This window comes from Phoca vitulina, unplaced genomic scaffold (assembly GCF_004348235.1).
Source record: "Phoca vitulina isolate PV1807 unplaced genomic scaffold, GSC_HSeal_1.0 scaffold5, whole genome shotgun sequence".
Classification (NCBI taxonomy): Eukaryota; Metazoa; Chordata; class Mammalia; order Carnivora; family Phocidae; genus Phoca; species Phoca vitulina.
In genome coordinates, this window is record NW_022589708.1 from 72,885,162 (window position 1) to 72,904,209 (window position 19,048).

The following is a 19,048-nucleotide window of genomic DNA, read 5'->3' on the forward strand; positions in this document are numbered from 1 at the left end:
ATACCAGAGACTCCACCTCACCACAAGCGAGGTCTGGAAATCACTGTCTTAATCCTAACGGAGCTCCATTTCACACAAGCGGTCTGCAGGGCTCTGCAGACTGTCCTAGACAATGCTTCCTCAGCAGAAAGCCTGGTGAGCCCCGCTGAAGCTATCTCCTTCCATTATGCAGGCCGCAGTAACCTGCTGGAAAATCAGCTGCCCCCTCCTTGTAGATCTCAGTGTTCGAGTCAACACATGATCATGAACCATACTTACAGCCACGCGCCAAGGAATGGAAAAAATGAAGACAGAAAGTTCCAGAATGTGTAGGATTTCCTCATCATTTCATGATCTTTAAAAAGTGTTTTCATTTTAAAACACACCTTAGCAACTATTCTCTTGAAGTAGCATTTCAAGATAAAAAATTTACCTGTCATCAATTGAATTAAGCAATTTTTAGAAATTGGACAGGAAGAAAACCTATTGATACATCTAATTCTTAGAAATCCAGCAATGCACAGTGAGTTGAGAGGAAGAGAAAGCCTGCACTTCATAGGCACCAACACAGGCTCAGTGACCACCCCGGGCCTCTCGGTGCAAGGCAGAGTCCAGCCTACAGAGGCAAGATATGATGAAGAGCCCATGGAAGAGAGGAACCCATCCAGAGGAGTGTGCTTCCCTCATGCCTGTGGACTGCCAGCCCTGGGCCTCCTCTTGACCGCCCATGTTCCTTATCTTTCACACTAGGTATCAAAGAATACTTTGAGAGATATAGTAGTTTCCCCCACAAAACTGGCAGAGAGTTTCTGGGGGAAAAAAAAAGTACACATACACACAGACAATATTTTCTACATCGGTAATTAGGTACAAGAATGTACCATACAAAAATAATTTATTGAAACCAATCACTATGTTCTAGACTCTTTATAAACCCTCCAGCATTTCAAGTTGTCTTTCAGGCGTTAATTTATATAACAATGAATTTAAGTAAAACAGGGCAATTTTCAATCCCATTTTCCAATTTAAAAAATTCTTGGCTATTGTACATACAAGTGCACGGGGGGAAAATTCCATTATTTCTATAATGTAGTGGTTAATGGAATTAAGCAGGTAGGCACACATATGAACCTAACTTTGGGAGTAGTATCCCTCTGAAGAAAACCTTTTAAGAAGTTCAAAGTACTCAACTTAGATGGCTTCCCTAAACAAGTCAGCCCAAACCGCACAACTGTGCAAGTAAGGTTTTATATTTCCTTCTAAAGCCCCCAGAGAGGCTTCCCTTGCAGCCCGCAGAAGGTACGGAGCTCCACTGCAATGCAAACACGTTCCTCCAGATGGTGAGACGAACAGCCCAGGAGGCGGCACCAGGAAGGCTGCGGAGATACCCAAAGGGTAGGAGCCAACCAGCACAGGAGGGCTAAGTGCTGCAGGAGAAATGCCCAAAGCAGAGACAATTCCATCGCCGGCTAACCCAAGCTTTAGGTTCATATCGTACCATACAAACAACAGATCAACAGCCAAAGGAAAGGATCCATTCAGGGTGATACAACTGGTGATTTGGGCACCAGCCAGCTACAGGACACTCAAGATCTAGTCAACTCTGAAGTAACACTTCATTATTCAGACCTATAAATGACTTGCATGTGATGATCTAACCAAGAAGGGAAATAGGAAAGCATGCTCTGGAGCAAATGTTTCACTATGCATTTTACAGATAAATGTCAAAAACCTTAAACACAACTTGTCCTGTCCCTTTATTACTGCTATGCTTTTAAGTAGCTGCACCTACTAGAGTCCTTGTGTGTATTACTGACATGTAATCCGTCCTTAGGGATGGGGCAGCAGCTGTCGTTTCACTGGCTGGAGCAATGCTAATGAAGAGTTTAGAACTGTGTTAAAAATGGAATAGGTATCCAATTGAGACTGCAGGGGAAAATTCTAAGAGAGATATATCATGCTGATTATCTAAACAGCATAATCTGGCCTGCTCCCAACGTCTGATGTACACTTAGGCTTACAGAAAAGGGCACTGTGTTCTCAATACAAAGGCTCAGAACCTAATTCCACATCTCACTTGAAATATCAAACCCCCAAATTCACAATTCTCCCTTAGCATTTGCTTGATAGAAATTGGGCCATACACTAAATTTCTATATTAATTCCTAAACAGTGTTTCCAGAGAGGCCTCAAGTCCAAATATTTACAGGGCTCTTTTTTTTTTTTTTTTTTTTACTATAATATGGAAGGAAAGAAACCAAAATGAAAAACTAAATAGTTATCTTTTGTTTTTGAAAATGTAACTCAAAATTATCAGTATTTCTCTCCACCCCCCGCTCCCCAACCTAAGATGGCATTTCTCCATCATCCTGGTAGGAAATATAAGGGGATAGACATATAATTATGATATTTTCGCCCAGGATCATTACCTTTAGAGACCAACACTGCAAAGAGCAGCACTAACACCATCCCAGGGCTACAGTATGTCCACAACTGTGTTCTGAAACACACACAGGAAGCAAACCCTGCCCAGCAAGGGCTTTTGGGAAACTTAGTCCTGGCTGGATTCAGGAGTGGTACAACTGGAACTCACTCGGCCTGGCAAATGTTTCTTTAAGTAATTTACTATGACTGCCTAATCATATAAAAATGAAAACCTACATAAAAATTACCTAAATTATTAACTTCAAAGCATGATAGATCAAAACCTTTTAATATTCAAACCCATGTTTTATGTTGGAAAACAGTGTGGTATAATGGGAGCCAGGTCCACCAGCCAGCTGGGTGTTCGAGGGCAAGTTATACACCTTCTGAGTGTGTTTCCCTCTGTAAAATGAGATTAAGTCCTAGCTTGCAGATGCATTGTGAGGAATGAGAAAGATGAGAGATATAAAGGGCTTTCTTTGTATTGATGTTTCGTGGGAGGGACAATGTAGTTCCCTTAAGGATCTGAATTTGGCAAAACAAAGTATTTTTTAATCTCAGTATCTCCATTTTTATTCTGTAAAGAAAAGCTTCCAGAATGTTCATTTTTATCCCTTGTATTATTTCTGTTTTGATGAAAAGTGGAAGGATTATATCGGTCCAAATAACATAAAGGAAATTCTATCTTCCTATATATAGCCAGAGGAAATTCCCTGTGTACAATGTACTTGATATCAAAATATTCAGCCTGCTTGACAGAGCTAACCAAGTCCTCTGGTGAAACTGAGTGAGATTTTAAAGGGCTAACAGGGAGACAGCGGAGAACCAGTTACAAGAGAAAGACCTCAAACAGCCAGAACCCATGAAATACGTGATCAGAAACAAATTATACAAAAGCCCCCTATCCTATGTATAAAAAGAAAGCCAGTAGTCCAGTTCTTCAGCTTTTCAAACAGTTCATTGCTTTCATTCTTGAACTAGGTCTGCTCCAGGCAATATGGGCAGGTGGGTAACTTCCTAGTTAATGTGTACAATACAAAAACACACATTCTGGATAGTTCAAACTTCGGAGCAGGGTTTTTTACCTGAAAGACCTAGATTAAATGGAATTTCCAAGTAATTGTTCTATCTTTTTACCTTCCCTACTCCATCCCTTGATGCTTTTCAGAGAGGGATTATGCCGTTCTTACTTTCTAGATCTCAAAGACATGTTCAAGTCTCCTTAAGAAAATGACAAAGCAGCTACAACAGAGTAGAGAAAAGGATGTGTCCCAGTCCTGCCACTTACTAGGCTCAGTGATCTTGTGATCTTGGTTACGTATCTGTAAAATAAAGATACCTCTACTGATCTTTCAGAGTTCTTATGGGGATCAAATACAATCATACATATAATTACTTTGTAACTATAAAGCACTGAACAAATATAAGGTATTATTTTAAGTTAAAAAAAATGGCTATCTAGTATTGATAATTGTGTTAACTAAAACACACAAATATTATGTAATAGTATCTATCATGGGCATAATGATTAACAACATAATAAATTATCTCACTGACCCTCAGAAGAACCCTTGAAGTTATTGTTCCCTTCTCGTTAGGTAACTAGGGCTGACTTGTCCAAGGTCAACTGGTAAGGGGTACACCTGATTCTCCCCCCCAGACCTTTCTGACTCCACATCCAGAGTCCTTTCAACTAACACACACCCTTAATTTACTTGATCTGTGAAGATATTTTCTACACTTTCAGGATGATGAAGTGCTGCTTTGGTACAACATGGATTAAACAGTTAAAATGAATGTAAAGATAATGCCGATGAAGTTTAACAAGATGGAAAATGGTATTTTCACCAACCAAGTATTAGGAAATCCCTATCTGGTTTCCTAACCAGATACTCTCTAACTCACTGACTCTTTTCATGGTTAAGATATACAAAGAGCAGCCTCATTTCCATCATGTTTCAGCCTGAACTTGGAAATAAACAAGAATTACTGGTCCACAGTTTTTCCCTCAAATTGAACTCTTTGGAGCATATGCTCTGACAAAGCTTTGTTACCTTCCTATGTACCTGAGGGAGGTAACATGGGCATCATCACGGACATGAGAAGCTGAGCCTGAGGAATCAGGCTGTCTTGCGTCATACCTACATACTAGCCATATACCCTTAGTCTGGTTACTTCTCCGGGCCTCAGTTTCCTTTCCTGTAAATGGGAAAAACACTCTCTACCTTGAAGGAAAAGTAAACTGGTTTTCCTACGTGGCTAGGCAAATCAATCATCTTACTTTACAGTCACAGTTACGTGTCTGCTTGGCTGTCTGCTTCTGGCTAGGGATAAGCCCAGTTGGCTTCCTCCTGTCCTGGCTTGTTCTGAAGCACATTGCTCTCTGATGGGGACCAATTTATTAGAGCAAGAAAATAGAAGGGAACCCTTGGCGTGCTTGCTGCAAGTCTGGGCAGCAGGCAGGGACACACCTGTAGGCTGACACTTCAAAAGATAGACATTTCAACAGAATAGTGTCTAATCAGACATTCCAATTTTCTCCATCCATTTAAGAACAAAGTACGATCTTTGCCATGTAAATAAAGAAACAAACAGCAATAAATTTGTAGGACCAAGTCCAGAAAGCTTAGATTATAAAATCTGATGCAGAACATAAATCCATCCCATTTACTCTGACACACAAAGAACATGATGATTATACTCTTTATTCTTCATTTTCAGGGAATGAAATGATAATTGATGCTTACATTTTATATTTTATATTAATCGCGTTGGAATAAAAATCCTGTTAAGTATTCCAAGCCCCAGGATTTATGTGTAAGTATGCAGAACGGAGTAAGCAAACAAACCAGATCTGAAATAATTTTAGTTACGGAATGTCAACGACCTGAACTTGAAATCTGAGTTCCAGTTAAAATTGATTCTGAGATCCCATATATAACTTAGCAAGTATGGTGGTGAGAAATTAAGAGCTGTTCATGAGGATCCAAGGGAAAACGGCAAGAATCTCATCTTATCGTGGAGCTAATGTAATAAAAATGGCACACCAGGCGTCAAATTATACAATGGTCCATGTATTCTTTGTTTTGGCCTTGTGATACTGTGATTTATATTAAATAAATATTTGGTCTTTATCTGTTCCAGGCAAAGAGCCCCTAAACCCTGGAATTTCCTAAATGAAGAAAGCAATAAAGGTGTCTTTTGTTATGGGGGTGACTTTTAGAAAGCCCCGAGGTCACCTAAAAATGGGGGCTGGTTGTCCTACCCCCAGACCCCTGGGGCAGGGAGAGGAGCTGGAAATTAAGCTGTCACCAAAGGCCAAGGATTTCATCATGCCTAATGAAGTCTCCTCGAATACCCAAAGGAGAGGTTTCAGAGAGCTTCCGGACTGGTGAACATGTGGAGATCCAGGGAGAGAGAGGATACGGAAACTCCACACCCGGCCCACATACCTTACACTACGGTACCTCTTCATCTAGCTGTTCCTCTATATCCTCTATAATAAATGGATAAACCTAAGTAAATGTTTCTCTGAGTTCTGTGAGCTGCTCTAGCAAATTGAGTAGGGAGTTGTAGGGGCCTCCAATTCATAGCCAGCAGGTCAGAAGCACAGGCAGTAATTTGGACTCATGATGGGCATTTCAAGTGGGGCGAGGCAAGGGCGCACAGTCTGCGGCACTGAAGCCCCAAGCCAGTGAACTCTGATGCTGTCTTCAGGTAGCTGCTCATTGCTTGGTGGTACCGGAAAACACACACTGAAGGGTTCACGTGCTATCAGGCCATAGAGAGACTGAGATTTCTGACAATTTTCCATCAAAGTAAGGGAAAGTTCATTTTCAATGGCAAAATAAAACCTAAGCAATCCTACGTAGTTCACCCTATTAGATTTTATTTTGGGAAATATTAACCTGTGAACTCCCTAAATCTGAAACCATGCAGTAGGTATGTAAGGTAGAGCATATGCTCTCGAAACCAACAGTGGCTGCCTTGGGGGTCAGTTCTCACTAATGTAAGATGCACTCACTTGCCAATTTTGCCTTCCAGATCCAAAGCCTTTCCTTCTTAGACGTGTATAAATAACATGACCAGCTCTTTTTAGCTTAGGTGACCTTTATGGACCCACCTACCACCTGGTAGATTCATTCATGAGATCCACTTCGTTCCCACTGTGCAGGCTACCCCTCTGGCAGTCTACCTTTGCCTGCTCTGTTCATGGGCATCTTTTGCCTAAATGAATTCCTAGGTTTGTCTGTCTCCTCCCTGACAATCCCAAAGCTTATAGGATAGTTATTTTAACCTTTCAAATTAAAATTAAGCTCTTAGACTAGTCAATGAAAAAAAATACAGAGTCGATCTTCTATTTTTTCATTTGATAAATGTTTTTTGAGCATCCACTATGGGCCAGGGTCTACAGATACAGCAGTGAACATTCAGACAAGACCTCTGCCCTCGTGGAGCTTAGGTGATAGTGGTGGTGACTGGCGTAGGGGGGCGCGGAGGAATAGGCAATATAGAATATATGCAATATATAGGTAAATTCTATATATGTCATACGCATTAAGTGCTATATAAAGAAAATGCTGAGGGTAAGAGCGTTGGAGGAGGGGCCACAATTTTAAACAAGATGGAAGAATTAGAAGAACCGATACCTTTCCTTCAGGACTTCAGTAATACATAGCTCAGGAACCAAATGAGATACATCTTTGTATCCCTAGTACCTAGCACATAGCAGGACTTAAAATAGTGGCTGTAAAAAAAAATGTCCATATTCTGTATTTTGCCAAAGCAATGCTATTTGTAATAATGGCACAGGTTTATCAGACAGCCAATCAGGAAACGGATATAGTATTTGGTATCAACAAAACAGCATACCTTAAAAGCAAACCCTTTGAATTCTATCTCACAGTACCCAAAACAATGATCCTACAACTTTGGCCCCACTAGAATTCTGTGGACACAAGATCTCAAGGATAATCAGGACCACCCTTCCAATATTGCAAAATAAAAATGTCCTTTGATCACCCTCAAGTGGGAGATATTTCTTTTAGACCAATAGGAGAAAGATAAATGTAGCTTGGGAAAAGGTGGCAAGGGTTGGCAATATCAAAGGCTCTTAGGGATAGGGAGAGACATAAATGAAATAGGTTATAAAGTACAACCACCCTTATTTAGGCTAAGATGTTAATCACTTCAGCTCTTCTTCCCATAGAGGTCACAGGATAGGCATGCTTCCTTGCCTCACTCAAGAACCTTTTTTTCTTTTTTTTCTTTCTCTCTCTTTCCTTTCTTCCTTCCTTCCTCCCTCCCTTTCCTTCCTTCTTTTCTTTCCTTTTCTTTGTTTCTCTTTCTCTCTCTTCTTTCCTTCCTTCCTTTTTTAAGTAATCTCTCTGCTTAATGTGGGGCTTGAACTCAAGACCCTGAAATCAAGAGTTGCAATACTCTACTGACTGAGCCAACCAGGCGCCCTAAGAATTTTTTTTTCTTAAAGGCTTGTTACTGCAGTGGCTCTCTGAGTATGCAAATGTCAGCTGATGAGTGTACAATATAATGTCATTACGAATCTTCAGTCCTTCTGCGCAGTTTTTCCTCCCTATTGTGGCAGTCACACTGACATTGACATTCAATCATACACAGTCATTCATTTACTGAATAAATATTAATGGATGCCTATATGTGCCTGAATGATTTCAAGTGCTGGGAATACAAAGGCAAACAAGGACAACGCCGTTGCCCTCAGGGAGCCTATATTCAAGTGGAGTTAGACAACAGATAAATACACAATACGAGGTTGGGTAGCGATGAGTACTATGAAGAATGAAGCAGGTCCTGGACAGAAAATGATGGAGGTTTGTATGCAGGTGCACAGGCTGTTTTAGAGAAGGCAGTTGTGGTTAAGTAGCCTCTAGGATGGTCCTAAGGATCTCCACCTCCTGATACTCATACCCTTGTATAATCCCACCTTCAGTGTGGGCTGGACTTATTAACTCGCTTCTAACAAACAGAATAGGGCAGAAATAAATGGCAGATCTCACTTCTGAGATTAAGGTATAAAAAGACTGTGGTTTCCATCTTGAGTTCTCTACTTCCTGGATCACTTGCTCTGGGGGAAGCCAGATACCATGGCAGGAGGCAGTCCCAGGTGAGTGAGCTTCGGAGCAAATCATCCACCCATTCCAGCCTCGAGAGGACTGCAGCCCATATGACACCTTGATTGCAGCCTGTGAGTCAGATTTATCCAGCTAAGCTCTAACCAGATTCCTGACCCACAGAAACTGTAAGAAATGTTTTTTGTTTTCAGCACTAAGTTTCAGGACAATCTGTTATACAGCAATGGATAAGTAATACAGTGGTCAAGGATGTTTCTCTGAGTAAATGACCTTGAAAAGAGACAGGCCATGTGAAGATTTAGGGGAGGGAGTCTAGGGAAGTAAAGGGCAAGTGCCAAGGCTCTGAAAGGGGAACCAGCTAGGTAGATATGAAAGAACTGAGGCCAGGGGGGCAGACAGTCACAGGTGATGATGTGGAAAGCCAGAGACCAGTTGGTACAAGCCAGCTTTGAGGTCTCCCACGGATAATGAGACCGAACCAATACTATGAAGGCCACTATGCTAATCACCACTAATTGGCTTAAACAATGACCAATACAACAACAATAGTAATAGCTAATATTTGAGTATTTATACTAGGAATTGTGCTAAGTGCTTTATTTCCCTCATTCTCCACAATAACCCTATAAAGTTGGTATTTTATAGATAAGGAAACTGAGGGTCAGAAATGTTAAGACACTATCCTGTATTTATGAGTTAGAAAGTGGTAGAGCCGAGATTTAAACCAGGCTTCTGACTTCAGAGTCCTTATCCTTCACTTCTATATAGTACTATCTTGAAAAAGAGGCCCCAGAAAGAAAGCCTCTTTCACCCTTGAAAAAGAAAAAAAAAAAAAGAAAGAAAAAAACTCCAAACCCCAAACTGTTGTTTAAGCCAATAGTGCAGTCTCCATCTGCTACATGCTCTAGGAGTTTGATCTTCTTGTGGAATCCTTTTAATAGAATTGGTTGAGGCATCATCTACAATTTTTTTGAGGTCTGACCCAAATGGCATGGTAAACTTAGAAAAACACAGGCAGCTCTTCTCTTTGATATATAGTAAATGTCTTGTGTAACAAATATGGAATCTACCGAGGATTAGTACTATTAGATACAATATCAATATATTCTATTTCATGCAATTTTATGCTTAGCCTGGCTTCCTATCAAAATTCAGATACCTAGCACCAAGACAAGTGGCCATCTGCTATAGAACTTGCTTTCCTTCCTGCTTAACCTTTGTCTTGAAGCTTAGGAAAGATTATGAATGTTCCATCTTAATTTCTTTGTGAAAAGAGGAGAAACACAATCAATTTCTCTTTGATTTTTACCTATATTCTATAAGTAGGAATGTTATTTTAAAATATCGTTCTTGGGTGCCTGGGTGGCTCAGTCGTTAAGCGTCTGCCTTCGGCTCAGGTCATGGTCCCAGGGTCCTGGGATCGAGTCCCACATCAGGCTCCCTGCTTGGCGGGAAGCCTGCTTCTCCCTCTCCCACTCCCCCTGCTTGTGTTCCTGCTCTAGCTGTCTCTCTCTCTGTCAAAGAAATAAATAAAATCTTTCAAAAATAAATAAATAAATAAATAAATAAAATAAAATAAATAAATAAATAAAATATCGTTCTTAAAAGCAATGGCTGTAGCAGACTGATAACCTTTCATACAGGGGTCCACAAATTTCTATTACAGTGCTGCCCTGGGCTAGAGGAAACAAAAATAACAGGTCTTTTGCCTTCAAGTTTTCACTTGGAAGAAATATGAATGAAACCAGCTTGTTCGACACAATTCATGATATTATAATAACATTAATAACTAACACTGATTAAGAGCATACTCTATGGACCACATACTATCCTATGAACTTTGAAAGTATTATCTAAATTAATAGTTATAATATCTCTATATGACAAGTATTATTGTCATCTCAATTTTACAGATGAGGAAGCCCAGGCACAAAGAGGTCAAACAGCTTGTCCAAGGTCACATAGCTAAAAACTCTACAGCCAATACAAGACCCAGGAAGTGTGATTCCAACACTGCAACCTCTGAACTCATACACTAAGATATTCAGGATCCCAAGCGCATCAATTTCTGCTCCTAAGATATACTTTCCTTAAAAAAAAAAAAAAAAAAGGAAAAAGAAAAAAGTGCCCATTAAAATCAACTCCCCTACAGTATATACTAGCCAAACTAAAACTCTTACAATATCCTACTGTCCCAGTAACTTGGTATTCTTTACTATAATTATTCTTTACTATATATTATAAATACATACACAGATTAAAGATAAATGATATAATTTTAGGCACAGATTAAGAACGACACACACACAAACACATACACACAGTGCTGAAAGTTTATTCCTTTAAAAAGGTTTGTAGGGGCGCCTGGGTGGCTCAGATGGTTAAGCATCTGCCTTCGGCTCAGGTCATGATCCCAGGGTCCGGGGATCGAGCCCCACATCGGGCTCCTGGCTCAGCGGGGAGCCTGCTTCTCTCTCTCCCTCTGCCTCTCCCCCTGCTCATGCTCTCTCTCTGTATCTCTGTATCTCAAATGAATAAATAAAATCTTAAAAAAAAAAGTAAAGTATTAAAAAAAAAGGTTTGTAATTTTGCTTTTTCATTGTTGAATAATCCGTTTTTAGAAAATTCTGGGTATAGTCTCACACGTCCTTGGTCTTTTATTTCTCTGCTCAGATGTCAACTTCTCTGAAAGGCCTGCCCTAACTACTCAATCTCTCACCCTTCCTATCCCCATCCTTCTTTTACTTCCCATTTATACCACCACCCTTAAATCACATCATGTATTTATGTATTTTATATATCTGCTGTTAGAAAATAAACTGCTTGTGGGGCAGTTTGTTCTCTGCTATATTCCTACCACCTAAATTGTACCTGCAATAATATTTATGGAATGAATATGAATGAATGAAATGTTGCCTTTGGGGAGAGCAACTGGTTGGGGGCAGACAGCAGCAAGGTCAAGATCCAGCTGTGTCCTGACCCTCCATCTTCCCACTTGCAGCCCTGGGTTCCCAGCCTTGTTAAAGCTGTGAATTCTGGTGTGGGTGAGGGAAGGAGAGGAGGGTGGTTGCATGCATGGACACTGAGAAGCAAGGACAGGTTGGGGAGGTGAGGAAATGGTAAATCCTGCCATACTGGTTTTCATTGTGAGGGAGTGGTGGAAAAACAAAGGGGTAAAAGACAGGGATATGGGACCATTTTCAATCCTTCTTTTATCTTTACTCCTACAAAGAATCTGTCTCCCAAGTATTTTGATTCTTATTTAGCAGTTTCGTGTATCCATCCTCCTAGCTCCATTCCTACACTTACGCCCTCCTTACATTACACCTGGACTGTTAGAAACACCGCCGAACGCGCTACTGTCTTACAATGCTTCCTTCCACTTATCCATTCTGCACAGGCAAGGGATAAGAAAAAAAAAATTAAAAACTTTGGGGCATTCCCTAGCTCAGGAATCTTTACTGGCTCCTTTACACTGGGAAAGAGAAAACGATTTATCCTGGAATACTGTATTTATTTTACAAGTCTGCCAACTTTAATACTCAATGAGTTACTGGAAGGCAGACTATGCCCATCTTATTTGTTCTCTATGGTGCCTAGGACAGTGGCTGGCAGAGTAGATGCTCATGGAACAATCCTTGTTTCACAAGCATCTCTCACCCATCCTGGTCTGAGAGACTTACTCAACACTGTACGTTAGAGGACACTTTATCATAAATACAATTTGTTTTCTTTTTCACATGTGTAACTGTTGTCTGCCCTCTCTCCAAAACCTCACAAGGCTTTTTCTGACAGACCCATATTATATTGTTATCTTTTCCATTTCTTAGGGCTGTGCCCCTACTAGGTTCACATTTGCTGTACAGAGATCCAATAATCTAGGTACGGAAGGAAGTCATTAAAAAAATTGCAGACCACACAGTAATTGTACCAAGACAGTTGATAAAGTTTCAAAAAGAAAAAAAAACCAAAACCCAAGAATCTGAGGACAAAAGCGCTGGATTTGGGGTCTTTATAAGTATTTGAAAGCAGACTGGTGGATTTGGGTATACTTCCTAGGAGCCCAGTCTGAGGGATGTTACAGAGATGGTCTCGGACTTTAAATTATGCTAACCAAAAAGATGACTCTTGTCTAGTGATCTGGGGACTATCTACATTCTTAATGTTTCAAGGAGACAAAGAAGGGTGGGGAATGGTGTGCCATAAAACTTGAATATGCTTTATTTCTTGAAATGCAAGACACTCTTTGGTCAGAATGGTACTAAATGGTCTACTTTTTGTGTAGACATTTTTTTTTAATCACTACAGAGATTTTGTAGGCACTTGTGTGTTACACCAACTATTTAGAGCACTTACATGTTACAGCTATATGCAATTTATAAATAATTAGTTTGTAATGTGCTTTGAAAATAGAAAGTGCTGTGCAAGTACTCAAATTAGTATATATTAAAAGCCTTTGGTATGTAATCATTTTATTTAATGATTGGCTCTTCAAAAGGCATAGTGCTTTACAGCTGAACAAGATTTCTAATTTTAAATCATTAATACTAGTTTATTTAGAGTGAAAAGCTATTAGAGAGCAAATCAGAGGTACTGATCAAGTTATTTTTTCAGTTTATATAAATACATTTGACTCCTATTTATGTCCCTCACCCTTTTATAGACCAATTCAGTCTTCCCTCAGGTTCCAGACTTCATGCAAATTCCTTCCACTCATACTTGACTCTTGGTTATCCTGCCTGCCCTGCCCTCACTTTCTTCCTTCCCCCCATCTGTCTTCTGAAGTTGTTTTGTATGAACCTCTGAGTTTATGGCCACTCTAAACAGATTCAACCAGCAAGCCACATTATCAGTGATGATAAATCCTCTTAAGAGCAATGAAGCCATGAGCTGTGGTGGTAGTCACCAATGGGTGCATTTCCCACTGTACTGCTATTAATTACTTCAGTCTACTATCATCATCCTACACCTCTATGTCCACTAATTAAGCTTTGCTTTCATCTCCTGAAGGTCTTGGTTCAGAGGTATTAAACTTCACTTAAATAATCCTGTTTACCATCCCCACAAGGAATACTCAGAGGCAAAATTTTAGATGAGGCAAAGAAATTTTTGATCCTTTCCCACCTATCCCCTTAGGTCTTCCTTACATCTTCAAGTGCTAATTTCCTTGCAATGACACTGGCTTTCCAGAATCTCTTTCAAATCACTCTAGAACACTCCCTATCCTAGCACTATGACTTTGACCTTCCCTCATCCCTGCTCCCACTAACATTTAACTCTCCAATGCCCTACAGTGTATTTTCTTGATTGGAAAACCCAAACTAAGCCCTTTTTCTATACAATGAGTGCTCATGTTTAGCCTTCTCAGGCACTAAACTAATATGCCCAGTGCCCAACAACCTCCTTGTTAATGCCGATCAACACTTTTCTGTCCCCATGTGTCTCATTCAACATCATTTTTCCCTCTCTGAAAGCACTGGCTTCCACAACTCTACTTTCTACACCTCACTGGTTGCTACTTTTATACCTAATTTTTAATGCTGAGCTTTCCAAGGGCTTAGTCTTGGGCCTACTTCTTTTATCACACTCGTTTTTATGGATTTATATCATTTTGATGGCAAGAACTCACAAAGTTTCTCTATAGCTTAGATGTTGTGCATGGCCTCCAACTCACATATCCACTGTCTACCACATTCAAAATGGAACGTTTGATTCCAGTTACCTTTTCCACTTTCCAACCTATTTTTCCCCTTAAGCTTCCTGTTTCAGTACTTTGGCCCCAAACCTAAGTGGGAGTCATGTCTCCTCGCCTTCCATATCCAATTCCTGAGGTTTACCAATTCTGTACCAATTCAGTTCTAAAATATATTTCAAATCAACCTTCTTTTGTCCATCACTAGCTTGCTGCCCTTCCAGGCCAATGACACTCTTAAGAGTTCCTCTCGAATTCATCCCTTCACTGTACTCAAAGTATTCAGATGTCATTCCCACTGTACTTAAAATCCAAACCCCTTACCACCCCAACTCTCTTCTCACCGAACCCATAGCCTACGCCCTTCTTGCTTACCATGCTACAGATAAGCATATCTTTCAGTATCTTTAATTCCTCAGACCACCAGTTTTCTGCCTCAAGACCTTTGCACAGCTATTCCACCAAAACACATTCTCCTTTTTGCAGTTAGCTCCTTCTCTTTCTGTAATCTTTGGAAGAGCTTCCCTGACTTCCATACCACAAGCTGATTGCCCTCTCATGTTTTCTATCTTGACCCTGTATGTTTTCACAGAATTACAAGTTTCAAAAAAACAAAAACAAAAACAACTCACTCCTATATGTATGCTCTAGGAGAACAAGACCTGTGTCTCATACCAGGTGCTCAATAAATACAGAAATATATTTATGCAAAGAAGCTGAGTGCAGGAAATGTAGGTTCTAGGCCAGACTAGTAGAAGGAGGTCTGACTGGAGTGAATAAAAGGTTATATGCCATAACTACCGACATGGATTTAGCTAGTATTTTCTAATTGTCTACTACCCATCAGGCATCGTGCTGCAAGTCAGTATAGTGGGTAGACAATATAAGCACTAACAATAGCATAGTAAATCCAAGACTGGGAAATGCAGGAGTAAAATGAAAGCACATACAAGTGCCCAAACTAGGGTGGGAGTCTGACCTGTAAGTTCTTACGTACCCTAGGGCAGAGCAGAGTAAGGGTGTTCCAGGAATATGGAACAGCAAAAACAAAGGCCCCAAAGCACAGAGTGCTGGGGGTGGGATGCTCAGGTTCAAAGTTGACAAAAGATTTAGGATGAATTAAGAGCCAAGTTGGGGTAGGACAGATATGAGACAAGGTTGATGAGATTAATAAGACAGCTCAGAAGTGGTTCACTAATACTTTAAGTTAAAAAAAATCATTTTCCCAACACGGAAATTTCGTTTTCCCCATCCTTATTGTAACCGTGGGCTATACTTAGATACCCACATAAGGACTGAAGATGTTACCTGGTCATGCCAGCTTTCTCCTTTTATAATATAAACTCTCTGGACCTACTTAGGTCCTTTCTGGCAAAATATTTTATTAGTGTCCTGAAATTAAAGCAGTAAACTGGCACTTATCCTATAATATGCTACCACAAAGATGGAGCTAGATCCTACCTAACTCTCCTGTGAAACCAGAATTCTCACAATTCTTTCAAGTTCTTCCCCACCCTTGCCCAACCTACCAGTCATAGCAAAAGATGTAATTCTCTCATGATTTACTAAAAAATATCTAGCAAGAAGCTAAATCCTCCTCCCACTTCCACCTTTCTTTCTTTCTTTCAACCAACCACAGTGTATCTGGGGTCATGCTCTATTGCATCTCTCCCTCTCCCCCAATCACAGCCATGAATGCATATTCTTTTGAATTCCCTTGATCAAAGCCCTTGTCTAGGCCTCTAATTTTCTCCTAGCTTTCTTACTTTCACTGTCGGCTCAATTAAAAGAAAAAAAACAAACAAAAAACCCCTGAAACAGTTAATCTTCCAGATGAAGCAACAGAAACCACTCAAATTAGTTTAAATAAAAGAGGGAATTTATTAGATGAGTACAAAGGTTCTTGCGGGGATTCCAACAGCTGTAATGGGTCATAGCTAGAAGCACGCCTTTCTGAAGGACAGATCGTGTTGTAATCACAAACTTCTACTTCTGGGTTTTGCAAGATCACGAAGAGAATATCCTAGAGGATAGTCCTCCCCGTATAGTGCATAAGGGACTAGAATGTGGATTCATTTCTGCTTGCTTTTTGATCCTTATATTCCTTTATGCTGGCCTCAAACTTGTCAAGCACATGTTGGCAGACATTCATGAGCTCATTCAAGCCTCTCTGAAATGGCTCAACAGCTGGAAGAGCACCTCGAGTCTGAATGCGTAAATTAATTTTGCTCTCTGAAGGATGGGTTGTAGTGTAACCACAAAATTCCACTTCCGGGTTCTTCATGATCATGTAACGAAGAGAATTTCCTAGGGTATGGTCCTCCTCGTGCAATACAAATGTCACACAGTGTCTATCTGTTCCAGCTGCCTGGACCATTTCCAGGGCTGTCTTCCTCTCGCCTTCAGCCATTGAGGTCTTCAATCCAGATATTTTTCTACACACATATTTTTTATAAAAATGAGATCATACTGAATATGGTTTTGTAACTAGCTTTTCTTTTCATTTACTATATCACAATTGTAACATATTACTCTAATGCACTCCAATTACATAGAATTATTTGTATTAGCCCCTTATTTTCCTGCCTCCACATATTCTATCAGTAAATATTTAATTATTGCCTCCAGTTTCTCCCTACTCCATTTGACCGTCCACATGGCCACAAGGGCACAAACTTAAATGTTTCCTAAAATATTCTTTCGGTAGAATCACGAGAAAGGGATAGGATTAGAATAGGGTGGGCTCTGCTGAAGAATGAAAGGGTATTTAAAGGCATTCAAAAAACACAAATCTTCTGAAAAATTGGGACTGCAGATTATCATCGCGCAGGCCCCACTATGGTTTCCATTTGAGGGGATAAACTAGAATGGAAATTCTGAGAAGTGTCAATTAAGCAGGAGGGAGAAAGAACTGAGTGCACAGAGTGGCTTTATTAGCAATCTACAGAGTTAAGTTGGGCCACAGTTACGGGGCTTAGGCCTGACAGAACGCACCAATACCAGCACTCGGCGATCGGAGGCCTGGGGCGTGGTCTTACCTTAGTTTTATTTACTCTTGCTGTTCTCACTCGGGTGGGCAGTTTAGGGACTTAACTCCGGCCTCATAACTTGTGCTCCCTCCAGGACACCTAGTTGTACGGAGCGCCTCTACTCATATACATCCATATGTCCTCCCCTCCCTTCCCAGTCGGGGCCCCTTCTCCCCGCTCAGGCGCCCACTTCTCTCTCCTCCCCTGTCCTCCCAGCCAGGCCCTCGCTGCCGGGCCGGACCGCGCCGCGGAGGCGGAGGCCCCGATCGGCCACCGGCCCCTCGGCCACCCGCTCCCGGCGCAGGGCGCGGCCTGCTCCTCCCGCCCGCCCCCACCGCCCACCCGCCTCCACGGCCGTTACCTCTCCAGCTCCTGGTCCTCTTCCATCGCGGGGCGGCTTCCGGGATCCTCAGGTGGTGCTGGCGGATCGGAGGCGCTAACCCATACCGCGAAACGTGCAGGCGAAGCAGGAAGGAAGGAACGACGGACGGAAGGAGCCGAGGACGGAAGGAGGAAGGAGGAGCCGCAGCGGCGCGGCGAGGCCCAGCCGCTGGGCGGGGCGTGTACGTTCGGCCCGGAGGCCCCGCCCACAGGCCAGGCTCTCGGCGCGAGGAGGGCGGTGGCCAGGCTGGACTTGCTCACCTGGAGCTCCCGGAGCCAGTCCGCCTGCTGAGCTAGCGGGGACAGGTGGGGTAGGTCTCCCGGCTCACCTCAAGGCCGAGACCCGCCTGTGGGCGCTTGCGTTCAGCCCTTGGCACCTTCCGCCAGGTGATGGCGAAGGGGGCGGGGCTTTACCTGCGGCCCCCAAATCACTTTCCTTCATAGGGCGGAATCACACCTCTTTCAGACATGCCGCTCGACCCGTGGGGGCACGGTGTTACTCTGGCGGGACCCCAAGCCTGGCGGGGGGGGGGGGGGGGTTCAGGGGATGACAGGTTTAAACTATAGTTGATCAATACACCTTGATGAATTTCACAACAGAAAAGGATGAATTTAAGATTGTGTTTGTCATCCGCGATCTTGCAGCTGCACACCTCAAATGGGTCAAAATAAGCCTTCGTTTTTATCTTTGTGGGGAAGAGCGAGAGCTTGGAGGAAACTGCTCTTCTCCCCCCTTCCTTTCTCTCCTAGAATCTTTTCTACACCTGTAAGACGTACGTACTCCTTGCTCTGGACTTCCTTTTCCTTTTACTCTTTTGGCTTAAACCTCCTCACCTGCGGAACCTCCCTCTCACCTTTGTTCCCAGGTGCCTCTGCCCCCGCCTCGGCAATCTTTCACCACCCGGACTCGCTCCCCGCCCTCCTTTTTCCTTCGTACCTCTCCTCTCTCCGTCGCCTCAGGTGTTCTTCGCTAAAAACCCCCTTCTCCCGTCCTCAACCTCCTACTCCCCTCGCCCTTTTCAGCCGGGTCAGTCCCCGTCCCTCGCACCTTACCCCAGAGTCCTCTCGCCCCAACACACCTATATTTCTGCTTTCCTGCGCCACCTGTTCTCTTACCCCCAACCCGATTCCCCTAGATGTTCACTGCCTCCCCCAGCTGTTGCACTCTCCTTGCGGCGGTCCGCGGTGAGCGCGGATCCACTTCTCGAGCGTGTCTTCTGCGGCGCGGGGGAGTCAGGCGGGCGGGAGGGACAGCCGAGACCGGGTGGGGGAGGGCAGGCGGCGAGGGGCGGAGTGGGCTCACTCTAACCCGGGAGTGACGGCCCCGGCCTGGCCCTCCCCCTGAGCTCTCGGATAGGTGGAGCCGCTCTCTGGCCCGCCTCTTTCCCGCCCTGTGCTGCAGCCGGTTGGCCCAGGTGCGTGTCGGGTTGGGCGGC

The 19,048-nt window shown here is 42.5% G+C and overlaps 2 protein-coding genes across 2 annotated transcripts in view; both read right to left on the minus strand.

Annotated features, from left to right (window-relative positions):
• LOC116631763 (protein POLR1D-like) overlaps positions 1-17,670 on the minus strand; it is a 43,157-nt gene extending 25,487 nt beyond the window's left edge. Inside the window, exon 1 of the mRNA XM_032403292.1 lies at positions 17,593-17,670. Coding sequence (XP_032259183.1) covers positions 17,593-17,618 — 26 coding nt within the window. The 5' untranslated portion in view covers positions 17,619-17,670. The remainder of the gene's footprint in view (positions 1-17,592) is intronic.
• Positions 13,126-17,778, minus strand: LOC116631762 (DNA-directed RNA polymerases I and III subunit RPAC2). Its single transcript, XM_032403291.1, has 2 exons — positions 17,593-17,778; positions 13,126-16,637 (listed from the first exon to the last, which is right to left on the minus strand). Exons 1-2 carry the CDS (start codon positions 17,616-17,618, stop codon positions 16,262-16,264), a joined length of 402 nt encoding a protein of 133 aa, XP_032259182.1. The 5' UTR covers positions 17,619-17,778; the 3' UTR covers positions 13,126-16,261.
• Positions 17,779-19,048: the final 1,270 nt, after the last annotated feature.

Bases quoted from the DNA above. Each gene is read 5' to 3' on its own strand.
- LOC116631762 (XM_032403291.1), bottom strand. From the start codon at position 17,618: ATGGAAGAGGACCAGGAGCTGGAGAG. The intron at 16,638-17,592 runs GTAACGGCCGTG...ATATGTGTGTAG, and splicing joins GAGGACCAGGAGCTGGAGAG to AAAAATATCTGGATTGAAGA.